We start from the raw sequence: 25246 nt of genomic DNA, 5'->3' as shown, positions 1-25246 counted from the left end.
CTCAGCCCCTGAACACGGCCCCCGATAGCCCTCCCCGGAGGTCTGAGCTTGTCTCTGGGGTGCGCCAGCCTCTTGTTGGTGCGTGGAGTGAGGTGTGTAGTGCCATTGGGGCCAAGAGGGTAATTGGGGCAACTGCCAACTTGAAACTGCCTGTTGGTGAGCAGAACGAGATGGGGCAGGGGGACGGACCTCGCCCCCTGTCCTCGACACCGCGTCGGCTGGACATCGCTGGAGAAAGCAGCGATGGAGAGGCTGACCTTTCCATGGAAAGCCTAGCTGAAAGCAGCATGGTTACTCCGACCCTGGCCCAAAGAAAGGTGTGTTCCATATTTAACCCCGAACTTGTAGCTCCACAACAGGTTGCCTGAGAGGCAGGGACGTGCACAGGAGGGGGCTAAGGTTGCTCGGGCAACTGCCTGTTTGCCCTCCTCGACTGAAGTTGCCCCTCCGAAGGAAATATATATATTTTGTAGCTGCAGAACTTCATGTAGGCCTAGATAGAATAAGCGTCCAGGGGACGGTGGCGTGGCGGCGGTTAGCGAGAGTTTCAAGTGATATAGGGAAAATATGCGTCCAGGGGACGGGGGCGTGGCGGCGGCAAAAATCTAAATTCCTGTGCACGTCCCTGCTGAGTTCATGTAAGCGGTGAAAATGTCACAATTTCTCGGAGTTCCAAACTAGCTGTTTGTTTCAAATTGGTTAAAGCCTCTGTGATTTACTAATAACGATATAGGCCCTCTGGTATCATCTTCCCACTATTTACAGTCTTATTAACAGCACTACACGCATTTATGCCTATGCAAGAACGGCTTTGGTCAGATCATAGTTTGCTTTAGCACAAAGAGAATGGAGAATCACTTTATATCCCATGATTTCTCTTGGTAGTTCCATTTGATGATGGACAGTAGCCTAGATTGTCTAAGCAGCTTCCTCTTCCACTGAAGACAAAAAATGGAACGCTTATAGGGCAGATGTTGTCTTTTTTAATTGATGTATCTGCAGATGACAGTGAGCCAATCCAGACTCATCAGGAATCTCTCCCAATTGCTATATTCTGAATATGGGGAGTTTTGGGGATTTTTTTTCTTTTTCCCTTCCCAAGAAGCCACTTTGGAGACTAAAACAAAACAGCAGGATTACTGGCAGACTGTTATTACAGATGGAGCAGTTTCTTGAGTACTGAAGGCAAATTTCACAGAGGACTGTTTCTCAAGGAAGTCATGACTTGCCTTTGATTGGTATAGAGAGAGAGACATCGACTAGGTGACAGGCTGTAAAACATCCATAGGTGCACCTTCCTCTATCCCTTAAAACACACTACATGTGTCTGGTTGGTAGGACGGTTCATTCAGTCATGTATTTTTCACCATGAAAATGCAAGGATGGAAACACAGACAGATGTAGATGCAAGGATTTGCTTGTGCAGTTTATTGTACCTACAGCAGTTAAACATGCCTCACTGAGATATCTGGTATCTGTCTTTGAGCATGTGTAAGTTCTCTGCCCTGCATTTGTAGATTTCCACTTCACAGGATGCACTGTGCTCTAGATGGGACCTGTCATGTGAACCCAGTCAGTGGGCTGGCTGACACAGTCTTAAGTCTTGTGTGTTTTACAGCATGGACAGAGCAGGACAGACAGGCAGTCAGTTTTGTCGAAGGTAAGGTAATGTGTAAGAGCCAGTATTCTCGAACATGCCCAACTATCCCTTTTAAAGCAAAGCGCTTGAACTTATTTTATTTATTTATTTCCTTTTTGCTTTCACACAGATCTTTCGCAAATCAATCAATCAATCAATCAATTCAATCTTATATAGCGCTTCTCTATATACCCGAAGTCGCTTTACAGAGTCCAGCAGTCATTCATACAGTCATACTAGGGATGCACGATATTGAATTCTAGCCGATATCCGATATGCCGATATTTACAAGCTCATTTTGGCCGATACCGATATATACACCTCTGCTTTTTTATTATTGAAAAGTCTCTCCTGTACTAGAATGAATCTGTTATTATGATAGGGTATTGCTGTAGATACGGGACATTAAAAACTTGATTTGTATCATTTTAGAAATAGACATTCACTCATGAAACTATTGAAATGATTTCAAATATGGCAAATTTATTTATATTTTCACGTCACAATTTTCATACTTGAACAGTACCAACTTGAACAACTACACTCTGGAAATGCAACTTGGCTAACTTGGCAAGCTAACGTTGGTTAACTGACTTACAGTTTAATAACATCCCTTCTAGGATTTCTAGACTAATCTATGTAAGGTTATTGCCAAGTTAGCTATATAAATTCCATATATGCAAAAGTAAGCCATGTACAGATAGCGTGGGCTCGTGACATAACGTTTCACATCCCGTCAAATGAGATCATCAACTTCGCTGGTGTCACGTAGCATGCAAGCTAACCAGCTACTGTTGTCTAGCTAACTAGCAACTTATTAACTTCTATTAGCGTGCGACAGGTAATGTTGCAAAGCGTTTCACGCGGATAGTCTGCATCTATGCATGCAACCTACGTTACGGCCAAGCTGTCGTCTCCTCTTCCATCTCCTGAAAAGTTTCCTGACAAATAGCATGTCAACATCCTCTGATAGTATGAAGTCAGCGTCGGAAATACACGAGGGCAAAGGGCAAAACTGCCCCTAAGAAATATAATTTTGCCCCTGATATGACTAGGAGAGGGGCAAAAAATGCCCCCATAATTTTCTGTAATAATAATTTAATGAACTTGTCAAAAACAGCGTAGCCTATGACCCGGTCCAGTTGCCATTAAATGTTTTGATTTTCGCCTTGACTGATCGTTGCGTGTGCGTGAAGAACCGAACGTTCTAACAAAAAAAATATTTGGAGCGCTTCTTAATCAGACCTGTGACTGCGAGAGTGAGGAGAAATGAGGATGAGCAAACACAGTCTCTGTCACCATCTCAGGTTCTAAAAGATACAATTCACACACCCAGCGACCGTCGAAAACTGGAAGCTAGATTGGCTTGGGGTGGAGGATGACTACGGCGAAAAAAAGACCCACATTTTTTTTGAAGGCATGTCGGACTTGTGGACAACGAGTTGCCAAAGTCGTTGTCAATCCAGCACAGGCGAATTATTCTGCTGACTTTATCAAGGGGAGCGAAAACATACAGAAATACATGGCCTTTCGTCACCAGACGCCAAGCAACACACCATCGCCTACGGTGAATGATAACTAGTAATAATAATTTTGATTTAGTTCGGTTTAGTTAGTTTATTGATAGTTAGCTAACGTTAGCTAGCTCTGATAGTGCGTTAGGTACAAAGGCTTGCTTGCAAGCTAGCTAACCAGTCCTATCTGTATTTCCTGTAGGCCTACTATGGTAGGTACAACATGATTAAAGGTAACACAAAAATCCATAAATATAATACATTATTATTATAAAAAATAAAGAAAAAACGATTGTTAATAATAACAATAAATAACCACAAAGAAATAAGAATCAAATTGAATATGATTGTCTGATTTATGTTTTCTGTTTAAAAAAAATCTAAGAAAACACTTTGAATTTGTAGACTACTGCCTAATAGTCTTATTTTTGCCATTTGATGACAATTGCTCATATACTGTAAGCCTAAATAAGTGTTTATTATTTTGAACCAAGGTTAAATGTTATTTCACAAGTTTCTAAAAGTGCCCCCAATTTTTTGTTAAATGCCCCTGGATTTCAGTAAGTGGGGGCAAAAATTGCCCCCCAAAAAATATGTAAATTTCCTACCCTGTATGAAGTACTGCCACACAGCCGACGTGTTGAATTACGTTGTTGGCGCTCATAGTAACCAAAACATTTGCTTCGCGTGCGCATAATTTGAACGTCACTTTATCGGCCAGGTACATCGGCAGAAATGTTCATATCTGCAGATGCCGATAATTACGTTTTGAAGCTTTTATCTGCAGATACCGATGTCGTGCCGATATTATCGTGCATCCCTAAGTCATACCGGTGGTGGTAAGCTACCTCAGTAGCCACAGCTGCCCTGGGGCAGACTGACAGAAGCGTGGCTGCCAATCAGCGCCAACGGCCCCTCCGACCACCACCAACATTCACTCATATTCATACGATGCAATGCATGTCTTTATTATGATATCTGCTTTTTGGGCTGTTTTTATTCTGTTCATAAAAGCACTCATACAAATGTATGTCTAAGTGCAGCAGTCCGCTGGTATAGGCTTTTCACACTCGGCAGTGGCGATCACATTATCTGCTTCAAAGTTGGGCACAGAGTTCAGTGTGTTTGTAATTTGGCTTTGCTGCCCATGTTCTCTCTAATGTTAATTATTGAGTGGTTTAGCATGACTCTTTGTTTTGCGTTTAACAGTTGCCACTCATTCAGAGCCACAAGTCTTGGGGACAATTTCATGTTTGCACTCCAAGTGTGAAAGCCCACATTGACCTCTGGTGAGACCACAGTTAGCTTTTCACTGCACAAGTGTCGGGTCACTGGGTTGTGGTGAAACTTGTACACTGCATTTGTCGTCTGTGGCCTGTTAAAAAAATCAACCATGAGCGGCACAGTTCTCACACACTTCTCGGTGGTCTCCAGGTTAGGCAGTGGATCTCTGGACGGGTGACGGCCGGCTCCACGCCCTCCAGCTCCCCGTCCCCATCACCAGGCCCCTCCACCTCGGGGGACTGGACTCCTACGCAGATGGACCGGGCCTCACCCCTGCGGGGGACCCACGGCAAGTTCATCTCTCCCCTCTCCAGAGGGGAATCTGGCCCCTCCGATCAGACCCCTGTCCGGCTGCACAAGCATGCAGACATGGCGGAGCTAGCTAAGCATGTGAGTATTGTTTTTGAGAGTGTTTCAGTATTTTCTTTAGGCTGCTCTCTCTATTCTGCTATGTTGGCATTGATCCTGGTCAGCCTTAAGAGGATTATTTATGAATAAAATGAGGAAGAAAAAACAAGCCGTCCTCAAGTTGAAGTCTTAGGCTGTTAACACCTGGCATTAACATGCGTCTTGGTTGAGCCTGTCACAAAACCACTTGTGATCGGATCTCACTTCCCCGCTCTATATGCAAGGAAGGATGGGCTTTGCGAACATCATCTGTACTGCTTAAGGCAGTAATCAGGTATTAAAGAACAAAAAAAACCCAGTTTTACTTGGACTTAGGGCCGCCTTGTTCAAGGTGTCTAGGACACCAATAACCTATTTAATACTCCAACCGCAGCGTCAAAGTGATGCTTTTATTTTTACATATTAAAAAAATTGTATTTAATGTTTAAAATCGATATAGAGTTAATTTAAGGCAGGTATTAAGGCCTTTCCTGTCTCAGGTTAGCATCCAAATAAACTCATCGAGCGTCAAAGTTTTTTTGTCAATCTCACGCCAATAAGCCTTTGGAAGTTTACAACCTTGAAAACCTAATTCCACTAGCTTGTAATACATTACACCAGTGGTTCTCAAAGTGGGGGGCGCGAACACTCTCCAGGGGGGGCGCGATGTCACAGACGGAGAAAAAAAAAAAAAAACGACGACCTGTCACTGGTTAGTGAAAGCTCCCTCAGTGGCGAAATGCAAGGGGCTGGACTGACCCAAACAAATCAAATACTGTTTTGCTCCTGATCCACCAATCAAAACAGAGTCTTATCATTTCAAATCCAGTTGCACCTCCGCTTCCGAGTATAAAAAAAAACGCAGGCATTGTAAGCGCTCACCCTGAGATGACACTTTGCAGAGTTTGTTCAATTTCTCTTGTTTCCTCTATCATTCAGATATTCATTGCTTTATAAACAGTATTTTTAAAGACTCACTCCTTCCTTAGTAATACCTTACTGCACTTGCAGTAGGTCTATTCGTAGCCTATTCTAAGGAGTAATTTGCTCCACAATCTTTTAAAAAAGCTCGTAGCCCCGAGAGCTAGCCTAGCTAGCTACCTTTTCCAACTACAGCTAGCCCTTTTCTTCTTAACACCTAGCCTACCTTTACATTTTTTGATCATCCACCGTGTTGCAACAAATAAAACACCCGCACTTGAATACTATTTTGTGCTGTCCCTGTCTACATTGTGTACAGTTCGTTTTGTTAGGAATCATTGCCTAGCACAGCCTTATCCATTATTCGTGTGCAAATCGTTCACAACCACACATACAAGAACACTACGTTGAAATTAGAACTTTATTAACTTCACACACACTGTATCAGCAAACAAACACAACATGGACAAGTTTCTGATTCGTAAAAGTCAGAAAGAGAAGCCTGTGGACTTCTTTAAACATAAACGTGATGGCCTCCAGCAACAACGAACCACTATGACCAAGCATAGCACTGTCCAAGCAGTGTCTGGAGGCATCTTATGTAGTTGCTCATAGAATTGAGCTTGGCAAACCCCATACAATTGCCGAAACACTGATTTAGCCGGCCACGCAAGACGTGTAGAATAATGATAGGTATTGTGCTGAGTTTAGCTCCTATGTCAAATGACACTGCATCACGCCGAATATCAGAAATCAGTTTGGGTCCTATTTCAAAGAGGACTACCGTTCATTCGCCTGAGTTCGGGATCCATTTCTCTGCTCAGCAGATGAGCTGTCACTAGACATGAAAGAGCAGCTGAAGAGTGACAGTAGACTTAAGCATCTCCCCTCTTTCGTCATTCTGGGTAGCAATGATCAGCTTTGCGACATAGCCTTGAAAATGCTCCTCCTTTTCGCGTCGACATATTTGTGCGAGATAGGCTTTTCAAGACTGCGCTCAAAACTAAATACCGCAACCGCGCACAGATCGAGGATGACCTGATGATATATTTGTCAAACATTGCCCCAAGATTTGAGGACCTTTGCAGTGCAAAGCAGGCTCATGTCTCACATTGACAGACCTGTAGGATTTTTTTTGTAAAGATCACAAGAGGCCCATAATAATAACAGTATCCTAGTGATAGCAATAATAACACTTATTATTATTATGATAATAATAATACAATAATAATAATTGGTCGATAATCATTAATTATAATAATAATAACATAATGATGGTGATAATAATGAATAGCCTAATAATAGGCCTACTATTACTGATAACAATAATAATAATAATAATAATAATAAATAGTTATAATAATTGTCTGTATGGGCCTAACAATAACAATAGCCTAACCTTGACATGTCAGGCCTATCAATAACAATATGCTATCTATCTATCTATCTATCTATCTATATATGGTGGTGTAGTTGAGGGCGGTGGCGGCGGCCCGCGGGCGGATGGGGGGGCCCCAACTACCCCTAACCAGCTTTGGGGGGGCCCAGCTTGCAAAAGTTTGAGAACCCCTGCATTACACTGTCCAATGTACATTAATCACGTCCCCAAAACATTTTATTAGATTACACATACTCCACATTCAAAGGCTTAGAAAACAATGTTTATGGGCTGAAAACGCAAGCAGTATTTCAAAATTGAAATACTTTTTGGTTATTCTTTGGTTATGTTGGCGTTAGCTCCGATGTCACAATAAATGAAACTATGCAGTCAAATTTGTGTTAAATCTTCTGATATTACTCCACCTTTGTCAGTCAACATGCTTCTTTGGCTTCTGCCGTTGTCCTTGCCTGTTCATATCCTTCAGCTTGAATGTGGTCTAATGCGTTCCAGGCCACCTCCAAATGCAGTCTGATTGATTTGGATCTTAGTGTCTCTTGAGTGAATTCCCACTTGTACTTAGAGCTGTTTACTTGTGACCGGATCAACCAAGATGCAACAGGGCTTTAGTCTTTTGGTGCCATATGATTACACAAACCAAGTAAAACCTTTGATTGAGTTTCAGTATTGTTTGTTTTTACCTCATCTTTGCCTATTGAACAGTAGCCCTGTCCAGTCGAAGGACATTAATCAAAAACATACATAGACATGACTAAGCCAAACTCAGTTGCTTTGGTAACCCATGAAGGAATACCTAAAGATGAATAACTGCCAATAGAGCTTATACATAAAGGTTACCCTTATTTCTCCTGTAGGAAGCAGAGATCGAGCATCGCTCGATAGCCCTCAAGCGCGAAGGCTACTGGTCCCTGAAGCGTTTGAACCGCGTGACGGAGCCCATCCGGCCCAAGGTGCACTGGGACTACCTGTGCGAAGAGATGCAGTGGCTCTCCGCTGACTTCGCCCAGGAGAGGAGGTGGAAGCGAGGCGTAGCCCGAAAAGTAAGCCACCACAGCAACGTGTTAAACTGCAAAACAGTGAAGGGTTGTGTGAGCCCAGTGGATTGCACAGCCTAAGGCTAGGCTTACACAGAGTGGCTTTAAAAGGCGTTCTGTCAGAGATGGTGACAGGCTGACATGTTTTTAATTGATGGGCTGGCAGGTAACTGGGAGTCTGTGGGAAAGCAGTCCACTGTAACGATGCGTCACTGTCTGTCTGAGAGAAATGGAACATTCACTAAAATATTTGGAACATTTTCTTCAGGTTGGTTGAAGTATCCATTACTGTTCCTCTGCGTACTTGGCCGTCCTTTTGAAACGCTGCCCAAGAATCACCAGAAAGACAGAAGCAGCTGCTTTGTTGTTTTACTTGACATTTAGCTTCATTGTGAATTTATTCACTTCAACCACTGAACCTCTGGAATTGGCACATATTTAGATTCTTTAGTCTTGCTCTGATAGCAGGGCTTGAACAACCAGACATCTTGTGGATAGGTTTTGGCGGTCAGAATTTATGCAATGCTTTTGGTGTGCAGTTCTGAATCTGTGTGACAGATGTTTTATGGACTTTTTTTATTGACATTTACATTTTCTCAGCCAGTTGCTGCTGAAAAAATCGTGTATGCATTATGTGAGCCTCCATACTGATGTGGTGATGTGCTTGCAGGTGGTGCGGATGGTCATGCGGTATCACGAGGAGCTGCGGCAGAAGGAGGAGCGGGGCAAGCGAGAGGAGCAGGCAAAAATCCGGAGGGTCGCCTCCTCCATCGCCAAGGAGGTGCGAGCCTTCTGGACCAACGTGGAAAAGGTAACTTCAGAAAACAACTGCTTGCATTGTTTAATTTTGGATTTGGCCCACAGTGACTATCTTTAGTAGTACACATTAACAGTTTGTTCACTTGGGAGATCCCCAAAAATTGAGTGGCTCTGTTGAATCCATTAATCTGATACCTGTAACCTCCACATCCAACCCAACCCTGTTCTCACTCCTTTCCTCATCGTTGGTCAGGTGGTCCAGTACAAGCAACAGTCTCGACTGGAGGAGAAGAGGAAGAAGGCTCTGGACCTGCAGCTGGACTTCATTGTGGGTCAAACCGAGCGCTACTCGGACCTCCTCAGCCAATCGCTGGCGGCTACGCCTGCCGCCAACAGTGAAACCCCCACCTCTCCTCCAAAACCCTCCACACAACAAGTCACTGATGAGGATGGTGGGTGCCTTGCTTTGTTGGCGTCTTTCAATTCAATGAAAAACATTTCTGTCATTTGCCTTGACATCACACAAAACCACAAAAACCCATGTTCCTGCGTTGGTGGTTAAAAGTCCCTTTACTCTTCCTCCCTTTTGCCAGACCATGACTTTGAGCCACCGTGTGAGGAAGAGGATGATGAGGAGACCCTTGATGTGGAAGAGCAGCAGGAGGGGAATGACGCTGAGTCGCAGAGGCGGGAGATCGAGCTGCTGAGGGAGGAGGGCTTGCTGCCCCTTGAACAACTGCTCAACACCATCTCCTACCCTCCGGTACGCCACAGCCAGACCCTCTCACCAACAGCAGCATCAGAGATTTAGTTAGAATTTCAGGTTCCTGCTGCCATTGTAGATCTAGAGTGATTTGAACATGACCGTGTTAATAATGTGGTGGTTGCTTTTGAGAGGGAACTGTGGATATGTGGATGCTTTAGGCTATAGTGAGTCTCTTTGGATGATGTAATCTTTGGCAGTTGCCAGTCAGCATATTATGTTCAGTAATTGTTTATATGGTACAACCAGCTCAGTGTGTGATCAAGGCAATGAGGAATGCCTCAGTTCTCCCTCTCTGACATTGTCCAGATTTTCCTTGATAGATAAAAGGTCTTGGCGAAGGTTGTTGAGGCACCACTCTCATTCTTTAAGATCCTTGCAATCAGCTCAAACACACTGTGCCATATCAAGTAGGCCTTGTTTTAGAACAGGAGCATTCCTCACACAATAGGTTTTTTTTTTTCAATTCAGGCTATTTTTAGGTCTGTTTAGTCGAGTATCTAGTTTGTTTGGGTTTTAGTCGAATGGTTTCCAGACAATCCCATGTCTGAGAAGTTTATAAGGAACAACCTTCCTCAACATCTTGTTTAGCAATGCCAGTTATTGCTAAAGTGTTTGGTGTTAATCAACAACACAATCTGACAAGAATCCTATTTTTAGCTTCTGCTGTGGCGTCCATATTTTATTGTTTGATTGAAGCTCAGTAAGATGAAGTGATGCCGTGAAATATTCACGTTGTTTCCTCTCCACAGCCCTCTGCTTCAGACGACGAGTGCTCAGACAGCTCCTCATCTGTGGTTGAGGATGAAGACGGGGAGTTCACAGCCAATGAGGAAGATGGTAAGAGATTCTGAAGAAACTTTTTACCAGTTTTAGTAACCCGTTACTAGTCAAAACACTGAGCTAATGAAAATGTACTTTCCTTGGAACCAGCATAATGATTTTCTTATGTAACTTTTGTGTTCATATTTCCTTCAGCTGAAGACGAAGAGGAGACGATAGAAGCACAGGAAGCAGTTGAAGGTGATGGCAACCATGATGAAGAGTTGGACGACCTAACCAAAGAAGGTAACTTTAACGCTCACATTTTATTTAATTTTTTTCTGTTCTTAACCATGCTAGTTGGAACTTGGACATTTTGGTTCATCATTTTGGACAAGACGTGTAATAAGTGAATTAAGCTAAACTTCCATTTAGAATGGAGACGGAAAAAATCATTCAAGACATCCTATGTATTGCTAATAAACCTTAATATCACCTGATCATATCAGAGATTGTATTCGTTGTGTCTATAAAAAGCTGAAAATATGGTAACCGCTTAGTAACCGTTTGTAACCAATGGTATGCCCATTCCCAGGCGAGATGAGCATGGAGGATCTGCTGGAGAAGTATAAGGGGGCATATGCCTCTGATTTTGAGGAGCCCTCTGCATCTGCGTCGCCCGGCACCTCTGAGGAGGAGGAGAGCACGGAGGAAGAGGAGGAGGAAGAGAGCGAGGGTGATGACAGCGATGACGAGACCAACAGCTCTTCAGGTACTTGAGGGCGCCTCGAATGGGCTATTTTTAGGCTCCTTTCAACTTTGCCATTCAGAGAATGAAGAATGTGTTCTTCCCCCTCTGCCCTCATACCTTCAGCCTCCTCAGAAGCAGTTAACACAGATGACGAGGTCATAGAGGAGGAGGATGAAGAGGAAGAGGTAGCTGATGACGACGGCGATGAAGATGACGATGATCCTGAAGAGGGTATGGAGGCTCTGCTGAAGGAGGGCGACCACAGCCCTCCGCTGCCCACCTCTCCCCGGCCCAAGAAGGAGATCAGCCACATTGCTGCCACAGCGGAGAGCCTCCAGCCAAAAGGATACACACTGGCCACCACTAAGGTAAGCACTCGGAGATTACACCACCAGCACCATCATAATAGCCATAGTAGCTGTTGCACTTGTACACACAAGTGGTAGTAGGTGTTGGGTTCTTGGCTTCTTTCTGGGAAATGAGTAGTCTCACTGAGAAATGAGTAGTCTCACTGACGAGCGCTTTTGTCTTCAGGTGAAAACTCCCATCCCCTTTTTGCTGCATGGCACGCTGCGCGAGTACCAACACATTGGGCTTGACTGGCTGGTCACCATGTATGAGAAGAAGCTTAACGGCATCCTGGCAGATGAAATGGGCCTCGGCAAAACCATCCAGACCATCGCACTGCTGGCTCACCTTGCTTGTGAGAAAGGTACAGATAGAGACTGATCCGGTTGTAACCTTGGGCACTTGGAGAGGGAATCAATCAATTTTCTTCAGTGGACATGACATTTATACACTATTGAGCTGAGGCTCCAAAAGCATTGAGGTGCTTTTTTTTGTTGCCCAATGCTATTATTATTTTCAGTGACTTTGTTGGAAATGTATTTATTTGTTTTGTTTTTATCGTTACATATTTTACAGGAAACTGGGGACCCCATTTAATCATTGTGCCCACCAGTGTGATGCTGAACTGGGAAATGGAGCTCAAACGCTGGTGTCCTGGGTTCAAGATCCTCACCTACTACGGCAGCCAGAAAGAGCGCAAACTCAAGAGACAGGTACAGCATCATGACTAAAATATGGATGGCTTTTTTTTGTCACTGGATGTCTAACAACAAACAGACAAACACAGAGGCAAAAATAAGGTCTTTAAACCACGTAAATCTGAATAAAATATCTGTTTAGTACTACGGATACAGAAGAAAACCCATAAATTCTTGTCATTGAATCTAAGCTTTATCCTCAATTATCCTACCCTGATTTGCCCCGTCTCTTATAGGGTTGGACCAAGCCAAATGCTTTCCATGTATGTATCACCTCTTATAAGCTGGTGCTGCAGGACCATCAGGCATTCAGGCGCAAGTCCTGGCGGTACCTGATCTTGGACGAGGCCCAGAACATCAAAAACTTCAAGTCACAGCGCTGGCAGAGTCTGCTCAACTTCAATAGGTAAAGCTTGGTATTGGTTAGAGGCCCAATTACTTTGACCGTGCATTTTCCTCACTTGCGTACTTTGCGAACTGGATGCGGCTTAGATGATGTCAGGCAGATCTGTTTGCCTCCCTTCTTACTAAGCATAGAGTACAAAATTTAAGTATTTGTAAAAAAAGATGTTGTTCCCTCTCCCCCTGCAGCCACCGACGCCTGCTCCTGACAGGAACGCCCCTGCAGAACAGCCTGATGGAGTTGTGGTCGCTCATGCATTTCCTCATGCCGCACGTCTTCCAGTCCCACCGCGAGTTCAAGGAGTGGTTCTCCAACCCGCTGACTGGCATGATCGAGGGCAGCCAGGAGTACAACGAGGGCCTGGTCAAGAGACTTCACAAGGTGAGGTGGCATTGGAAACACAAAGTGACTGTGACTTGTAAATCCTGTCATATGTCATGTCAGACTGGGTGCTGAGTGATTTTGACCAAATGGACTGAGGTTGACATTAATTAATTATGTCTACACAATAGAATGACATTTAACAATAAAAGATGCAATAGTTTAATATTAAATGCTCTCAAACAAATCATTGTTGCCAGTTATGTCCATTGATTGCTGACGCATGTTCTCTCCTCCCCCTGTAGGTGCTCAGGCCCTTCCTGCTGCGCCGTGTCAAGGTGGACGTGGAGAAGCAGATGCCCAAGAAGTACGAGCACGTGGTGCGCTGCCGTCTCTCCATGAGACAGCGCTTCCTCTACGACGACTTCATGGCCCAGGCCTCGTGAGTGTGCTTTCAGATGCATGCATGTCAGGGGTTGCGTGCCTAATCTAAACATGGGCCCCTCTGTTGGTTTAGTGTCGTGCTTCAGTGTAATCTGTTTTCATTGGCCTCCATTATTCCTCACTTGGCCTCTCTTTGTCTCTCTCTCTGGTGTTCAGGACGAGAGAGACTCTGGCAAGCGGTCACTTCATGTCTGTGATCAACATTCTGATGCAGCTGAGGAAGGTGTGCAACCACCCCAACCTGTTTGACCCTCGGCCCATCCAGTCGCCCTTCATCACCAAGCCCATCATCTTCAGCACCGCCTCCATCGTACAGGAAGCCGTGGAGATGTCACCCTTTGAGGTATGGTCTCTCTGGGTGTCTGAGAAATTATGTTTAAAATAGTTCGTGTTTTTATTATTATATTCATTGATTTTTCTCCCACTGTTCCGAGTTAATTGAGCCCTTTTAACTCCTGTCTCATTTCATCTGTAGCGGTGTGACCTGTCCATGTTTGACCTGGTGGGGCTGGAGAGTCGTGTGTCCCGTTACCAGGCCGACATCTTCCTGCCTCGCCGGAAGGTCACTGCTCCGCTGGTGCAGGAGATCATGGACTCCCCTGAGCCGCTGCCACGTCCCAGACCTGTGCGAATGAAGGTCAATAGGTCAGTAGAGAACTGGACTGAAGCAAAGCAAATACCACATTTGGGTTGTGTTGACATATTTATATTAAAGTTACTCATAGATGTGTTTTTTTTTTAGCGTGTAGACCACGTTGTTCGTTTTTGTTGTTGAGTTACTCAATGTTGTTTTTCCCATTCAGAATGTTCCAGCCCATGCCCAAAACTGAAGGACGTGCGTCTATAACGGTGAACAACCCCAGGCCTACGTGTCCAGTGGCGCCAGTTGTCCAGCCTCCACGACCAGTCCTCATCACGGAGCTGCCCCCTGCCCCAGCCCCTCTCCCAGTGCAACCACCTATACAAGGCAAGGCCCTTACATAATTATAATCATGCATGTTCACTGCAATCCACAGGCTAGTAGTGTTATTAGGAAACAACTCTGAGTAACATGACTCTTTTTGCTCAGCCTTTACAATTACGCACTGTCTGCAACACACTCAGATAGTTTTTCAGAAATGGCTCCTGTTGATGCATGGTTACACACCGTTTTCATTTGAAAAATGCCCCTCTCCTGTGCCACAGTGTGTTCGGTGATGCCCGCCGCAACCGCTCATGTCACTGCAGTGGCCAGTGCTCCGATTCCTCTTACTTTGACCCACACGCCGGCAGCTGCCCTCAGACACAGCGTCCCGCACCCCGTCCTGTCTGTGCGACATCCGACCCCTGTGGTCCCCCAAGTCGTCACGGCACCAAGCAGCCTCGTCACCCAGCGGGTGCTTCTCAGCCCGGATATGCAGGCACGGCTTCCATGTGAGTACTCAACAATTGCCTTGATTACTTGATTGATGAATGATTACTTAACTTTTGATTTTTAATGGGATAATACAATATTTTGAAAATATTCGGTAGAGATTGATAACTGGTCATTTTCACTATTTTAGATATTGAATTTGCTTTTGAAGCAGCCTTGGGGGCTTTAAAAACCTGAGTCCCGCTCCCAAATAAAGCACACATATGCACATATCTGAAGTTATTTCCTGTTGTCTCATGGCTCTTTTGTCTCCCTCACACACGCACGCACGCACGCACGCACGCACACAGCTGGGGAGGTAGTGAGCATTGCTCAGTTGGCCTCCCTGGCTGGGCGACCCGTGCCCACTGGCCAGGGAAGTAAGCCAGTCACCTTCCAGCTGCAGGGCAACAAGCTCACCCTGTCCGGGACCCAGCTGCACCAGGTGCCCGTGGCACAGCCTAGGCCCCTCCAAGGTGAGCCCTCATGAGGTTACAGTTGCTGCAATGCATGCCCAGGGGTTGACCTTTGGTCCCTCTCGCATGTTGCCGTTCCCATCCATCTAATGTTAATTTCATAGATTTTCATATTGTTTGTTAACTAGTCTGTATAGATACAAGTTTTCCTTCTAACTGTGTAGATACTTTATCAATGCTACACTTAACCTGCCTTGCTTTAATTGACTGAACTTCAGCTGCATTATAAGTGATGTACACTCCCTGTTCCTATTCATGTAAGGAGATCCTTACAAGTATGGTCAATTCAAGTCATTCTTTTTTTTTTCTTGCCACTGAAATAGCGAATGAGGGCTTTTAGTTGTCTTTGGGTGATCTTGAATGTTTGAGTGGCTGGGCTCAATAGATTACTGATCATTCTTTTTTTTTTTTTCAAATTGGTGAAATAAAACCTGATTTCTATACGAAAACGAATCGTATAGTAACACATAACTATCATAAATCATAGTCATAAAATCATCCCCCCATCTTCAGTGGTCGTGCTGAGCATGCTCCTGTGGTCACAGCCGTGACTGTTGTGTGCTCTGCAGGCAATGTAATGCATCTGGTGACCAGTGGGGGGCAGCACCACCTGATCACTCAGCCAGCACAGGTGGCACTCATCCATACAGTCAGTCAGGCAGGCAGCAGTGCAGCCAGCACAAGCCCAGCCCCAGCCTCCTCTGGGCTGGCCATGCCCCTCAACGCTGCGCAAGGTACTGCTGCAACTGTGGCATGCCTGTGTGACCATATAAATATTGAAATAAGAGCACCGTGTGTGGAACAATAAGCAAAGCTAAGCTGTTTTTTTTTTCCTTCCTTCTTGCTCATTATTTAATTTTTTTTGTTTGGAATCTTTTTTTGTTTGATTTTTTATTTTTTTTCTACAGTTCCCACTTCCATGATGACTGGTTCGGGTATTGTTAAGATCGTTGTCCGACAGGCTGGAGGTAAAGAGATGGGGCCGGTCCCTGCCCTCGCTGTGCCGCCCTCGCCTCGCGGCTCCCTACCACATACCCTGTCCCTGCACCCGCACACAACCATGGCAGCAAGAGCCCCAGCCCCACAGCCGCCACCTCAGCGCCCTCCTGTGGCCCAGCCGACCCACTACGCTGCTCCGCCTCGCACCCCTACCTCAGTCCCCTGTGGCCCCCAGCCTCCTCGCCCTGTGCTGAGGGTCCTGCAGGGCCCACCAGCTGCTGCTGCCGCAGAGTCAGGTGGGTAGTGATGGGGCATTAAAATAACGGAAACCGGACACGTCTGTGTTATTTTTTTTAGACATCTCTATTGACATTTTCGATAATGTCTATGGGTTCAGTAAAATATGCAATTTTGCAATGTGTATAATATTGCACACATTCTACGGCCTATTTTTTCAGTTCTTTGCATGGAGGTTATTGTTCGCTATGATCGAAATGATTCGCTATGAAATGATTCTTAGTAGAACCGCATACCTCTGTTTTGGTTTAGTGCGAGTAAATGCCATGCCAGCACCAGCGCCTCGTGAGGACACCAGTGATGTGGTCACGGTTCACACAGATACTCCCGTGTCCAAACCCAGCCCTCAGCCTGGGGGGTTCTCCTTCCAGCGGCCTCGCGCTCAGCCCCCGCCACCCCCGCGCTCACCCTTCCACATGGTATTTGCATTCTCACAATGATTGACATATTTGATCTGACTTTTTATTTATTTATTTATTTATTTTGACAATTTGGTCAATAAATGATTTAATGTTTGACCTGAATTAATTCTCATCCTCATTCCTCACCATCTGAATAGTCATGGCTAGAGGATGACCGGAAAGCCCAGCGCGACGCTCGCCTTGCTCGGATCATCCGCATCAACGAGCATCATTGCAACGCCAAGCCTGCATATGGCCGTGAGGTGCTTGAATTCCTCACCTTCCTCCCAGGCGCCGCCCCTAAACCTGCCCCACCTGCCCTTGGAGAATGGAGCCGCTCTGGCCACAGTTCCTGTTTGCTTGCCAACTCGCAGCAGACTCGGGACCTTTGGGTCCAAAGTAAGGCCCTGAGGTCAGCAATTCAGAACACGGAGGAAAGGCTTGCAGGACTCTCAGAAGTCATTGACAGGTATGCAAGTTTTGTGCCAAATTAGTGGGGGGAAATACTTTTACAGACATGCACAATGAAAGTAGAGAGATGGATATAGATTATAAAAATTTGACCTTTTACTCTCAATCTTTTACATTCCTAAGCCAATAATTAAACTTATTTTCCCTTTCTCGTGTTCAGGTTCGCTTTTGCGATCCCGCCTGTTGAGGCTAAGCCCATCACCATGCACAGCTGTCACCCTCCTCCCTCGCTCGTCCTACAGCAGGAGCACTTCCGCTCTATGCTGACCACGGAGGTCACCCCTCTAATTCGCCCTTTCCATCGCATCCAGTGCAACACGAGGACTCACTTCCCAGACCTCAGACTGATTCAGTACGACTGTGGTGAGTCTCCAAAGTCATTGCAGTGGCTTGTGTGCACTTATTTTCCTTTCCTGTGACATTTCTCACAGGTTTCTTTATCCGGCCTTTAATCCCTGAAATAAGTTATTGAATATGAGTGCTATCTGTTGGGTTGTGGTTATAAGACTTGTTTAGAAGAAAATGTTTGAGGATAAATCCTTGAACGACAGAGTATGACTACTGTACTAATTACATCTGTTCTACCCGTGCAGGAAAGCTGCAAACTCTCCACCTCCTGCTGAGAAGACTGAAGACTGGGGGCCACAGAGTTCTCATTTTCACCCAGATGACTCGCATGCTGGACGTGCTGGAGCAGTTCCTCAACTACCACGGACACATTTACCTGCGGTTGGACGGCAGCACACGTGTAGAGATGCGACAGGTGAGAGACACACCTGCCTTGCCTGTGGCTGCCAAATTCTCCTTTTGCTTTCCAGTTGTGTGTACGGCCTGGATAACTAAAGGGTACATTTTCCATCTCTCTCTCTCGCTCCCTCTCTTTCTCTCAGTCCCTGATGGAGCGCTTTAATGCAGATCGGCGCATCTTCTGCTTCATCCTGTCAACCCGTAGTGGGGGCGTGGGTGTCAACCTGACCGGGGCGGACACTGTGGTGTTTTATGACAGTGACTGGAATCCCACTATGGATGCTCAAGCCCAGGACCGCTGCCACCGAATTGGGCAAACCAGAGATGTCCATATCTACAGGTACACAACTGCGTCAAGAAATGTACCACTCCTGTTTAACGCTGTGGAGATTCATGTTGAAAGGTTTGCCCCCAAATGTTGTATTTACTGAAAAATACAGGGGTTTTGGATATACTGACTCCGGTCACAAAATGTAAGAAAGGTCAAGCCAGGTTTTCTCTCTGGACCAAAGTGTTCCTAATTCTTTTTACATTTTATGCAGGCTTATCAGTGAACGCACAGTTGAAGAGAATATCTTGAAGAAAGCTAACCAGAAACGGATGTTGGGAGATATGGCCATAGAAGGAGGAAACTTCACCACTGCTTTCTTCAAACAGGTTAGTCTTGATTGTTTTGTGAGAGAAGTTTGTAACTGCTATTTTTAAAGTTTTTATTATTTATTTACAATGGTAGTCAGGCTTAATGTCAGTGTCTATGAATAATCATGAATAATCTCACTTAACAGCAAACCATCAAGGACTTGTTTGATGTGAATGAGGGGGAGAAGAAGGAGGCAGAGGTTGCCCCACCTCCACCAGAGGAAGAAGATGGCATTAATAAACAGCAAACCACCATTCTGGAGCAGGTAAGACTTCTCAAACCTGAGGGTCATACGTGTTATGACTTGGCCTAAGCAGGGACGGATTATGAAACCATGGGCCCCTGGGCCTGGACATGTAAAAGCCCCCCTCTTTGCGCGGCTGCAAAATTTGTGCGCTCGCAAAACATTACTTAAATGTAATCACATTTTCTTTCAACAGCACAATAACTAAATTCACCTGTACCTCAACAGGACTTACAGCGCACATACACATTTTCTAACACACCGCAGGTACACTCAATTAAAGCCATCAGCAAATTAACAAAATACACCTCTTTTCAACCACAAATAACAGATAGGGGCCGCCTGAGCTCATGGTAGGCCCGGTAGGCCCATTCGGTAATCCATCCCTGGGCCTAAGGCCCAGCACTTCATCCCTAATTTTCATGTATTTTTTTAGGCTTTGTGTAGAGCTGAAGATGAGGAGGACATAGTGGCTGCCTCCCAAGCCAAAGCAGAGCAGGTGGCAGAATTGGCAGAGTTCAATGAGAGCATCCCGTTGGATGATGGCGGCGAGGGCATGGGTCGTGAGCAGGAAGAGGAGGAGCTCTCCAAAGCCGAGCTAGAAATTGCTGCTTTGGTGGAGCAGGTAATGTCCAAATAGCAGTGGTTATTAGCCAAAATTAAGTTTCAAGAGATTTAAGATGTGACCCTAACATCTTGCTCTGTTCTTCTGTCTTCTTCTAGCTTACTCCTATTGAGCGGTATGCCATGAACTTCTTGGAGGCCTCTCTGGAGGACGTTTGCAAAGAGGAGCTTAAGCAGGCAGAGGTGAATATTTGTTTAATCAATGAGCAGAATACCTACATCATTGAGACTTTTCACATCTCATCTCTTATGAATTATAACCACGAATGTATCTTGTGTTTGCAGGAGCAAGTAGAGGCTGCCAGGAAAGGGCTCGATCAAGCCAAGGAAGAGGGCCTGAAATTGCATCAGTCGTCGGACAACGACGAGGATGATTACTCCCCAAGGCCATATACACCTGAGGATATGTCCCAGACGACGCCTGGTCGTCGCACACGGAAGCACAAAGAGAAAGGCGCTCCCTCTACCAGAGCCAGTGGAAGGCTGAGGGGGACTCCTGTAAAGACTGACGATGACTCTGCCCTATCCCCAGCGAGCACATCAGCTCAGCTTGACGGAGCACATGCCTCCTCGTCCGCTCTCACACCACAGTCCCTCCCGCCCAGACAAGTGCCAGACAAGCGTGGAGTGCGAGGTAGACCAGCTACCAAAGAAGTTGTGGCACCTACCACTCCTGCCCGAACAGAGACTTCCAAGACTCAAACACAGTCAAGTGTAGTCTCAACGCGGCACACAGACTCTACTAGCCCAGCTTCCCCATTAAAAGACGTGCCCTCTAAATCCAAAGCCACCCCTTCTCCTCTCCGCCAGAGTTTATCCCCACCAAGCTCAGTGCCTTCTGCTGCCGGTTCCCCTGCAGCAGGGAGATCCCATGCTGAACACACTCCTCCTGCTGTCCAAGAGCGTGGTGAGGAGCTAAGAGGAGAGGCGCAGGCAGGTGTGTCTGGGGCACAGGTAGACCAGGCTTCAGTGCCCACTGGGAGGGAGAGGGGAGTGTCTGTGTCTTCAGGGTCTATTTGCTCTCCTGAACATCAGTCTGACTTAGATGGCAGGGACGTGGATCAGCAGAGCCAACACTCCCTCACTCTCTCGCCCAACACGGCGTCCCGCTCGCCTCGTAAACGCCAGTCTGCTGATGGGGAGGTCCTTCGAGGGCTTCCAGAAGATTCTCCATCTGCCAAGGTCCTGCGAAAACTTCCTGGTCGCCTAGTTACAGTTGTTGAGGAGAAAGAGAAACAACCAAGGCGAAGGAGGAGACGAGGAAGTGGTGGTGCGGGTCACACAGAAGGGTCCTCAGAGGAAGCAGAACACACTGAGTCGGAGAGAGACACTGGTCCTTCTTTGCCAGACAAAACAAGTCAGACTTCTCGAGATAAAGACACTCCCAAGTCACCTTCAGTGTCCAGTCCCCTTCCTCAGTCACAACAAGAGAAAGAACAAGTCTCACCTACATCGCTCGGAAGTCCTGGAAAAGGATACCACCCTTACTCTCCCACACATCATTCTCCAGATATGCCAGTTCTCAGGAACTTGCCTGTCCGACGCCGTCTGGAGACAGAATCCCGTATGGCTGCTCAGTTAGTGGAGCAGCAGGGAGGAGGAAGAGGGAGAGGGCTGGACAAAAGGCAGAGCCTGTCACCAAATCCCCCAAGGAAACAGGACACGAGTCCCACTAAGGACCACACTGTGTCCCCAGCCACTGCAAACACTGATAGCCCAGCACCAGTTAAGCGCAAGCCGGGGCGACCTCCAAAGCGTCCAGTTGAACAGATAACTCCTCCAGCAACAAAACCGGTGACTATGGAGAAAAATGCTCCTGTCTCCCCAAAACGAAAGCGGGGTCGCCCCCGCAAAGACTCCACAATTAAGCCAGATGCCATTAGTGCTGCTCAACCTTCAAACCCTCCAGCTCCTTCAAATCCTCCACCTCCCTGTAGTCCGCAAAGCATGCAGTCTGGTCTTAACTCACCAAGATCCCCCTTAGCCACTCTCCAAGAGACCCCTTCAAAGAGCACTCCTGCTCACACACCACTACCTTCATTACCTGCCAAAGCTGCTGACACCACTTCACTACCTAAACCAGACAATGAGACCAACAACACCCTTGTCATTTCAACAACACCTACAAGTGATTCGCTGACCAATGAAATGCCAACAGCTATGCTTGCACAGGCTAAAGCTAGTGAATCTCAGACCAACACAACACCAGCACCAGTACCTCCTCAACCGATAGTGAGCAAATCTCCATGCGTGGCAGCTTCTCCCCCCTCTGCACAACCAACCACCTCTGACCCTAAGACCACATCCACTATACCTGCTTTGCCCGTGGAACCCAAACCAAGTGACATTCATATCCAGTCATCACCTGCATCTCCTTCACAACCCAAGACCAGCGAGACTCCGATAACCTCGACACATGAGGTTCCACAGTCCTCTCAGAGCAATATTCAGAATACTGTAACCTCACCACCCCAAGTCCCACAATCCACACCAAGTGACTCCGAGACGAAACCAACCCCAGAGCCCAATGACTTACAAATTGCCATAACCCCTGAGCCCAAGCCTTCTGATCAGATCACACCATCGCCCACTGAACTCCAGACCGTTCCCATGTGTACTCCAACACCCATAGCTACCGAACCTGAACCTCTTCCAGCAGCAGAGCCCTCCCAGCAGCCTGCTCCTGCTCTGCCAAGCCCTCAAGGTGCCCTGGAAGTACAGGAGAAACAAACAGCTGTGCTGCCTCAACAGGAAAAGACATCAGAAAAGGAGGCAACAAACATTGACACCAAGAAGGTCCAGAAGGATGGTGAGAAAGAAACTGAAGAGCCATCCCTTTGTTCCCAGTCAAAACGAAGGCGGGTGGAGAGCTTGCCAGAAGACCAAGAGTCTATGTCTGTAGCTCCTGAGGTTAAGACGGACACTTTTCTCCCAAGTGAGGGAACTAGTAACCAAAGTGGAGACGAGAGTAAAAGAGACAAAGATGGGGAAAATTCCTCCGAGAAAAGAGTCATTAGCCGACAGAGCAGCCAGGAGTCTGTTCGCTCCTCCTCACATTCTTCCGTTTCATCAGCTGCTATACGTTCATCAAAGAAGATGAGAGAAAACAAGTCTGCAAAGAGGAAAAGAGGTGACGCTAAAACTGGAAGCACAGAGGAGGGCAATGATGAAAAGACATCCAAGATCCAGAGGCGGCGGTCCAACTCTCCTTCCTCCTCCTCTTCGGACTCTGAGGACTCCTCTTCAGCAGAAAAACGCCTCACTCGCGCAGAACGGAGGGTGAAAGAGAAGGAGAACCAGAGTGAGAGTGATGGGAAGAGTAGCGGCAGCAGACGTGGCAGAAAGTCCAAAAAGGAGCAGGCCGTTTCCAATGCCACTGGGGGTGAATCTGGTAGTGAAACCTCCACAAAACGTACCCGCAAATCCCCAGGCCTTCCCTCGACAACCCGGTCTGGCACCAACACACCTGTACCCTCAACACCACCTCCCCAACCTGAGGTTTTGGGCAAGCGTTGCTCAGCCCTCAATGCTGCTGCCAAGCTTGTGGCCATGAGAGGCCGGGCAGGTGATACACCCCGCCCCAGTAACAAACCGAAGGTTGGTGGACGGCAGGAGTCCCCGTCTTCATCTGAGAAAAGCACTAAGTTAAAAGGAAAGGGCACACAGGGGTCCCCTCAAACCAACTCCTCCGGGAGCAGAGGTGGAAGTGGCAGACAGACGCCCACAAACACTCCGCTCAACTCTCCAGACTCAAGTAAGTCTATTTCACGGTCCACCAGGCAGCGGCCTGGCAGCCTGTTGCCCCCACTTGATGCAGACAATAAGAGGGCCAAGAGAGACAAGAAAAAAAACACGGAGAGGAAGGGAGATGGAGAGGAGGAAAACAGGGAATCTCGCTCCTCGAGAGGGCACAGCGCCTGCAGCAGCATCAGCAGCGACCGGGGGCCCGGAAGCAGCAGGAGCCGCAGCAACAGCAGCAACAGCAGTCAGTGCACCCCTAGTCTCAGCTCCCAGAGCACGGGGCCCCAGCGCACTCGATCCAGAGCCGCCTCCTCTGGCAGTGACACTGAGAGAGGGAAGCAGAGCCATAGCAAGTCAGGTGAGCGGCGAGGTAGGAAGAGTCACAGGGAGACCCGCTCTCAGAAGAAGGACAAGGCTGACCTGAGCGGGGGGTCTACGGAGGGGACCCCCGACAGGGTGCTGCGCAGTGTGGCTGCTCTGGCGGCAGCTCAGGCCCGTTCCCCAGCCTGCAACACCCGTTCCTCTGCCACCAACACCCGCTCCTCTGCCAGCCGACAGCGGCATACCAAGACATGATTGGGTGGAGGAGATTTCAACACAGCAGTTAAGGGGAATAAGGGATGACGACCAGAGCGAAACCACAGAGGGTGAAAAACAGTGGAATGTTTTTAACGGGTATTAAGATTAAAAGAGGGGGGTGAAGGGAGTCAGTTGCGGAAAGTCGCCATTCTGTCATATCAGATAAAGGGGAGTGGAATGTCTGCTGTACAGTGCAACGAAGACTGAGCTCCCTCGCTCTCAGGTCCTCTCCTCTTCTCCCACTGGGCTGTCTTCAGCGTGGAGATGGCCCAGAGACACAGGACTGAGGTGGAAAGGGGACTTCCTTTTCTGAAAATGTGACATTGCAGCCAAGAAGAAGGCGTGTCTGTACAGAAGAAATCTCATCCCAGAGACATTTGGACACCTGAGGATCAGGACAATAGCTAAGAGTTATTGCTAGTTCACACTATGTACTGTAATCATATAAAGACTGGAATACTAAGAGAGTAAAAGAGAGGTTGTAGATTGTACCCTTTTATACAGTTTACTTCTGTTTCAAGGGTAACTGAAAAAGTTGTCTTCTGTATTCAGAAGATTTTTCAGCAGAGGGGGGAAAGCTTTTATGACAGCTGGTTCTAAAAAAAAAATGTTATGGCAGTTTCAGTCTGTCAGTTCATCAGTTAAGGATATTCTGTGGGTTTCTCCAGGGTATGATAAAGAGAGCAGGTCTGTAAATGTTCTTTGCTGCACTATGCTGGAGTTTGTCTTTGCTTGGACCTCCCTGTCTTGTGTAATTATTTTTTCTATCCATTTATTTTAAATCCAGCCTGCACAGTTTTTTCATGTTGCACATCTGAGAAAATGTCCCAGGCGTTGGAGTGCATTTTTTTATTCATCAATTTCAAATCGATTACTTCCGGCCTGGTACCTCACAGTGCAGTTTTTTTTTTGTCAGCTCTAAATATGTGTCCTATCTCTTGAGCTTGTGATGAATCTTGAAGATAGTACTTTATTTGTTCGCTGGTAATGCAGAAAATGGGAGACAAACCTCAATATTTTTTTCTCTTCACCTATTATCCAAAGTAACAGTCATAATGGTCATTGTTATTAAATTTTATTCTCAATTAATCTTGAATCAGTGTGATAAAAAAAAAGAGAGTGCCTGTTTTTGAGGGTGGGTGGGGATCCTTGATTGCCTTGTAAAAGAAATTACAATTAGGGTTGTGAATATAGGCTACTGTGTTCTGCAAAAACAGTAAGTTAAGTTACCAGAGACGAACCCCTGCTGCCAAATTGAAACAAACCA

The 25246-nt window shown here is 46.5% G+C and overlaps 2 protein-coding genes across 6 annotated transcripts in view; one reads left to right on the top strand and one right to left on the bottom strand.

The window, feature by feature from the left end:
- The first annotated feature begins 6 nt into the window (after nucleotides 1–6).
- On the top strand, nucleotides 7–25239 carry LOC105888858 (Snf2-related CREBBP activator protein). 5 transcript variants are annotated; one of them, XM_031560649.2, is made up of 32 exons: nucleotides 7–317; nucleotides 4588–4827; nucleotides 7999–8184; nucleotides 8849–8989; nucleotides 9191–9389; nucleotides 9531–9700; nucleotides 10453–10540; nucleotides 10679–10768; nucleotides 11058–11234; nucleotides 11337–11581; nucleotides 11748–11925; nucleotides 12138–12274; nucleotides 12496–12665; nucleotides 12851–13043; nucleotides 13289–13425; nucleotides 13584–13770; nucleotides 13903–14072; nucleotides 14231–14394; nucleotides 14613–14840; nucleotides 15132–15296; nucleotides 15866–16030; nucleotides 16205–16531; nucleotides 16785–16951; nucleotides 17092–17402; nucleotides 17565–17767; nucleotides 17998–18167; nucleotides 18295–18491; nucleotides 18694–18808; nucleotides 18937–19056; nucleotides 19472–19660; nucleotides 19759–19842; nucleotides 19945–25239. In XM_031560649.2, exons 1-32 carry the CDS (start codon nucleotides 171–173, stop codon nucleotides 23974–23976), a joined length of 9492 nt encoding a protein of 3163 aa, XP_031416509.1. In that variant the 5' UTR covers nucleotides 7–170; the 3' UTR covers nucleotides 23977–25239. The 5 variants fall into 5 exon arrangements, with proteins under 5 accessions (XP_031416509.1, XP_031416506.1, XP_031416507.1 ...); XM_031560646.2 differs by having other exon boundaries at nucleotides 15842–16030; XM_031560647.2 differs by having other exon boundaries at nucleotides 12129–12274.
- Nucleotides 24199–25246, bottom strand: part of stx4 (syntaxin 4) — a 6763-nt gene continuing 5715 nt past the window's right edge. The window contains exon 10 of the mRNA XM_031561541.1: nucleotides 24199–24364. Coding sequence (XP_031417401.1) covers nucleotides 24199–24364 — 166 coding nt within the window. The remainder of the gene's footprint in view (nucleotides 24365–25246) is intronic.

The sequence above is a fragment of the Clupea harengus genome, chromosome 23 (assembly GCF_900700415.2).
Source record: "Clupea harengus chromosome 23, Ch_v2.0.2, whole genome shotgun sequence".
NCBI lineage: Eukaryota > Metazoa > Chordata > Actinopteri > Clupeiformes > Clupeidae > Clupea > Clupea harengus.
The sequence above is the reverse complement of the archived record's forward strand: the minus strand, read 5'-3'. Positions and strand labels throughout refer to the sequence as shown.

Coding starts and splice junctions, on each gene's coding strand:
- LOC105888858 (XM_031560645.2), top strand. CDS start 171: ATGGGGCAGGGGGACGGACCTCGCCCCCTGTCCTCGACACCGCGTCGG. Junction 318..4,587: donor CGACCCTGGCCCAAAGAAAG/GTGTGTTCCATA, acceptor GGTGGTCTCCAG/GTTAGGCAGTGGATCTCTGG. Junction 15,297..15,841: donor ACAGCCTAGGCCCCTCCAAG/GTGAGCCCTCAT, acceptor CTGTGGTCACAG/CCGTGACTGTTGTGTGCTCT.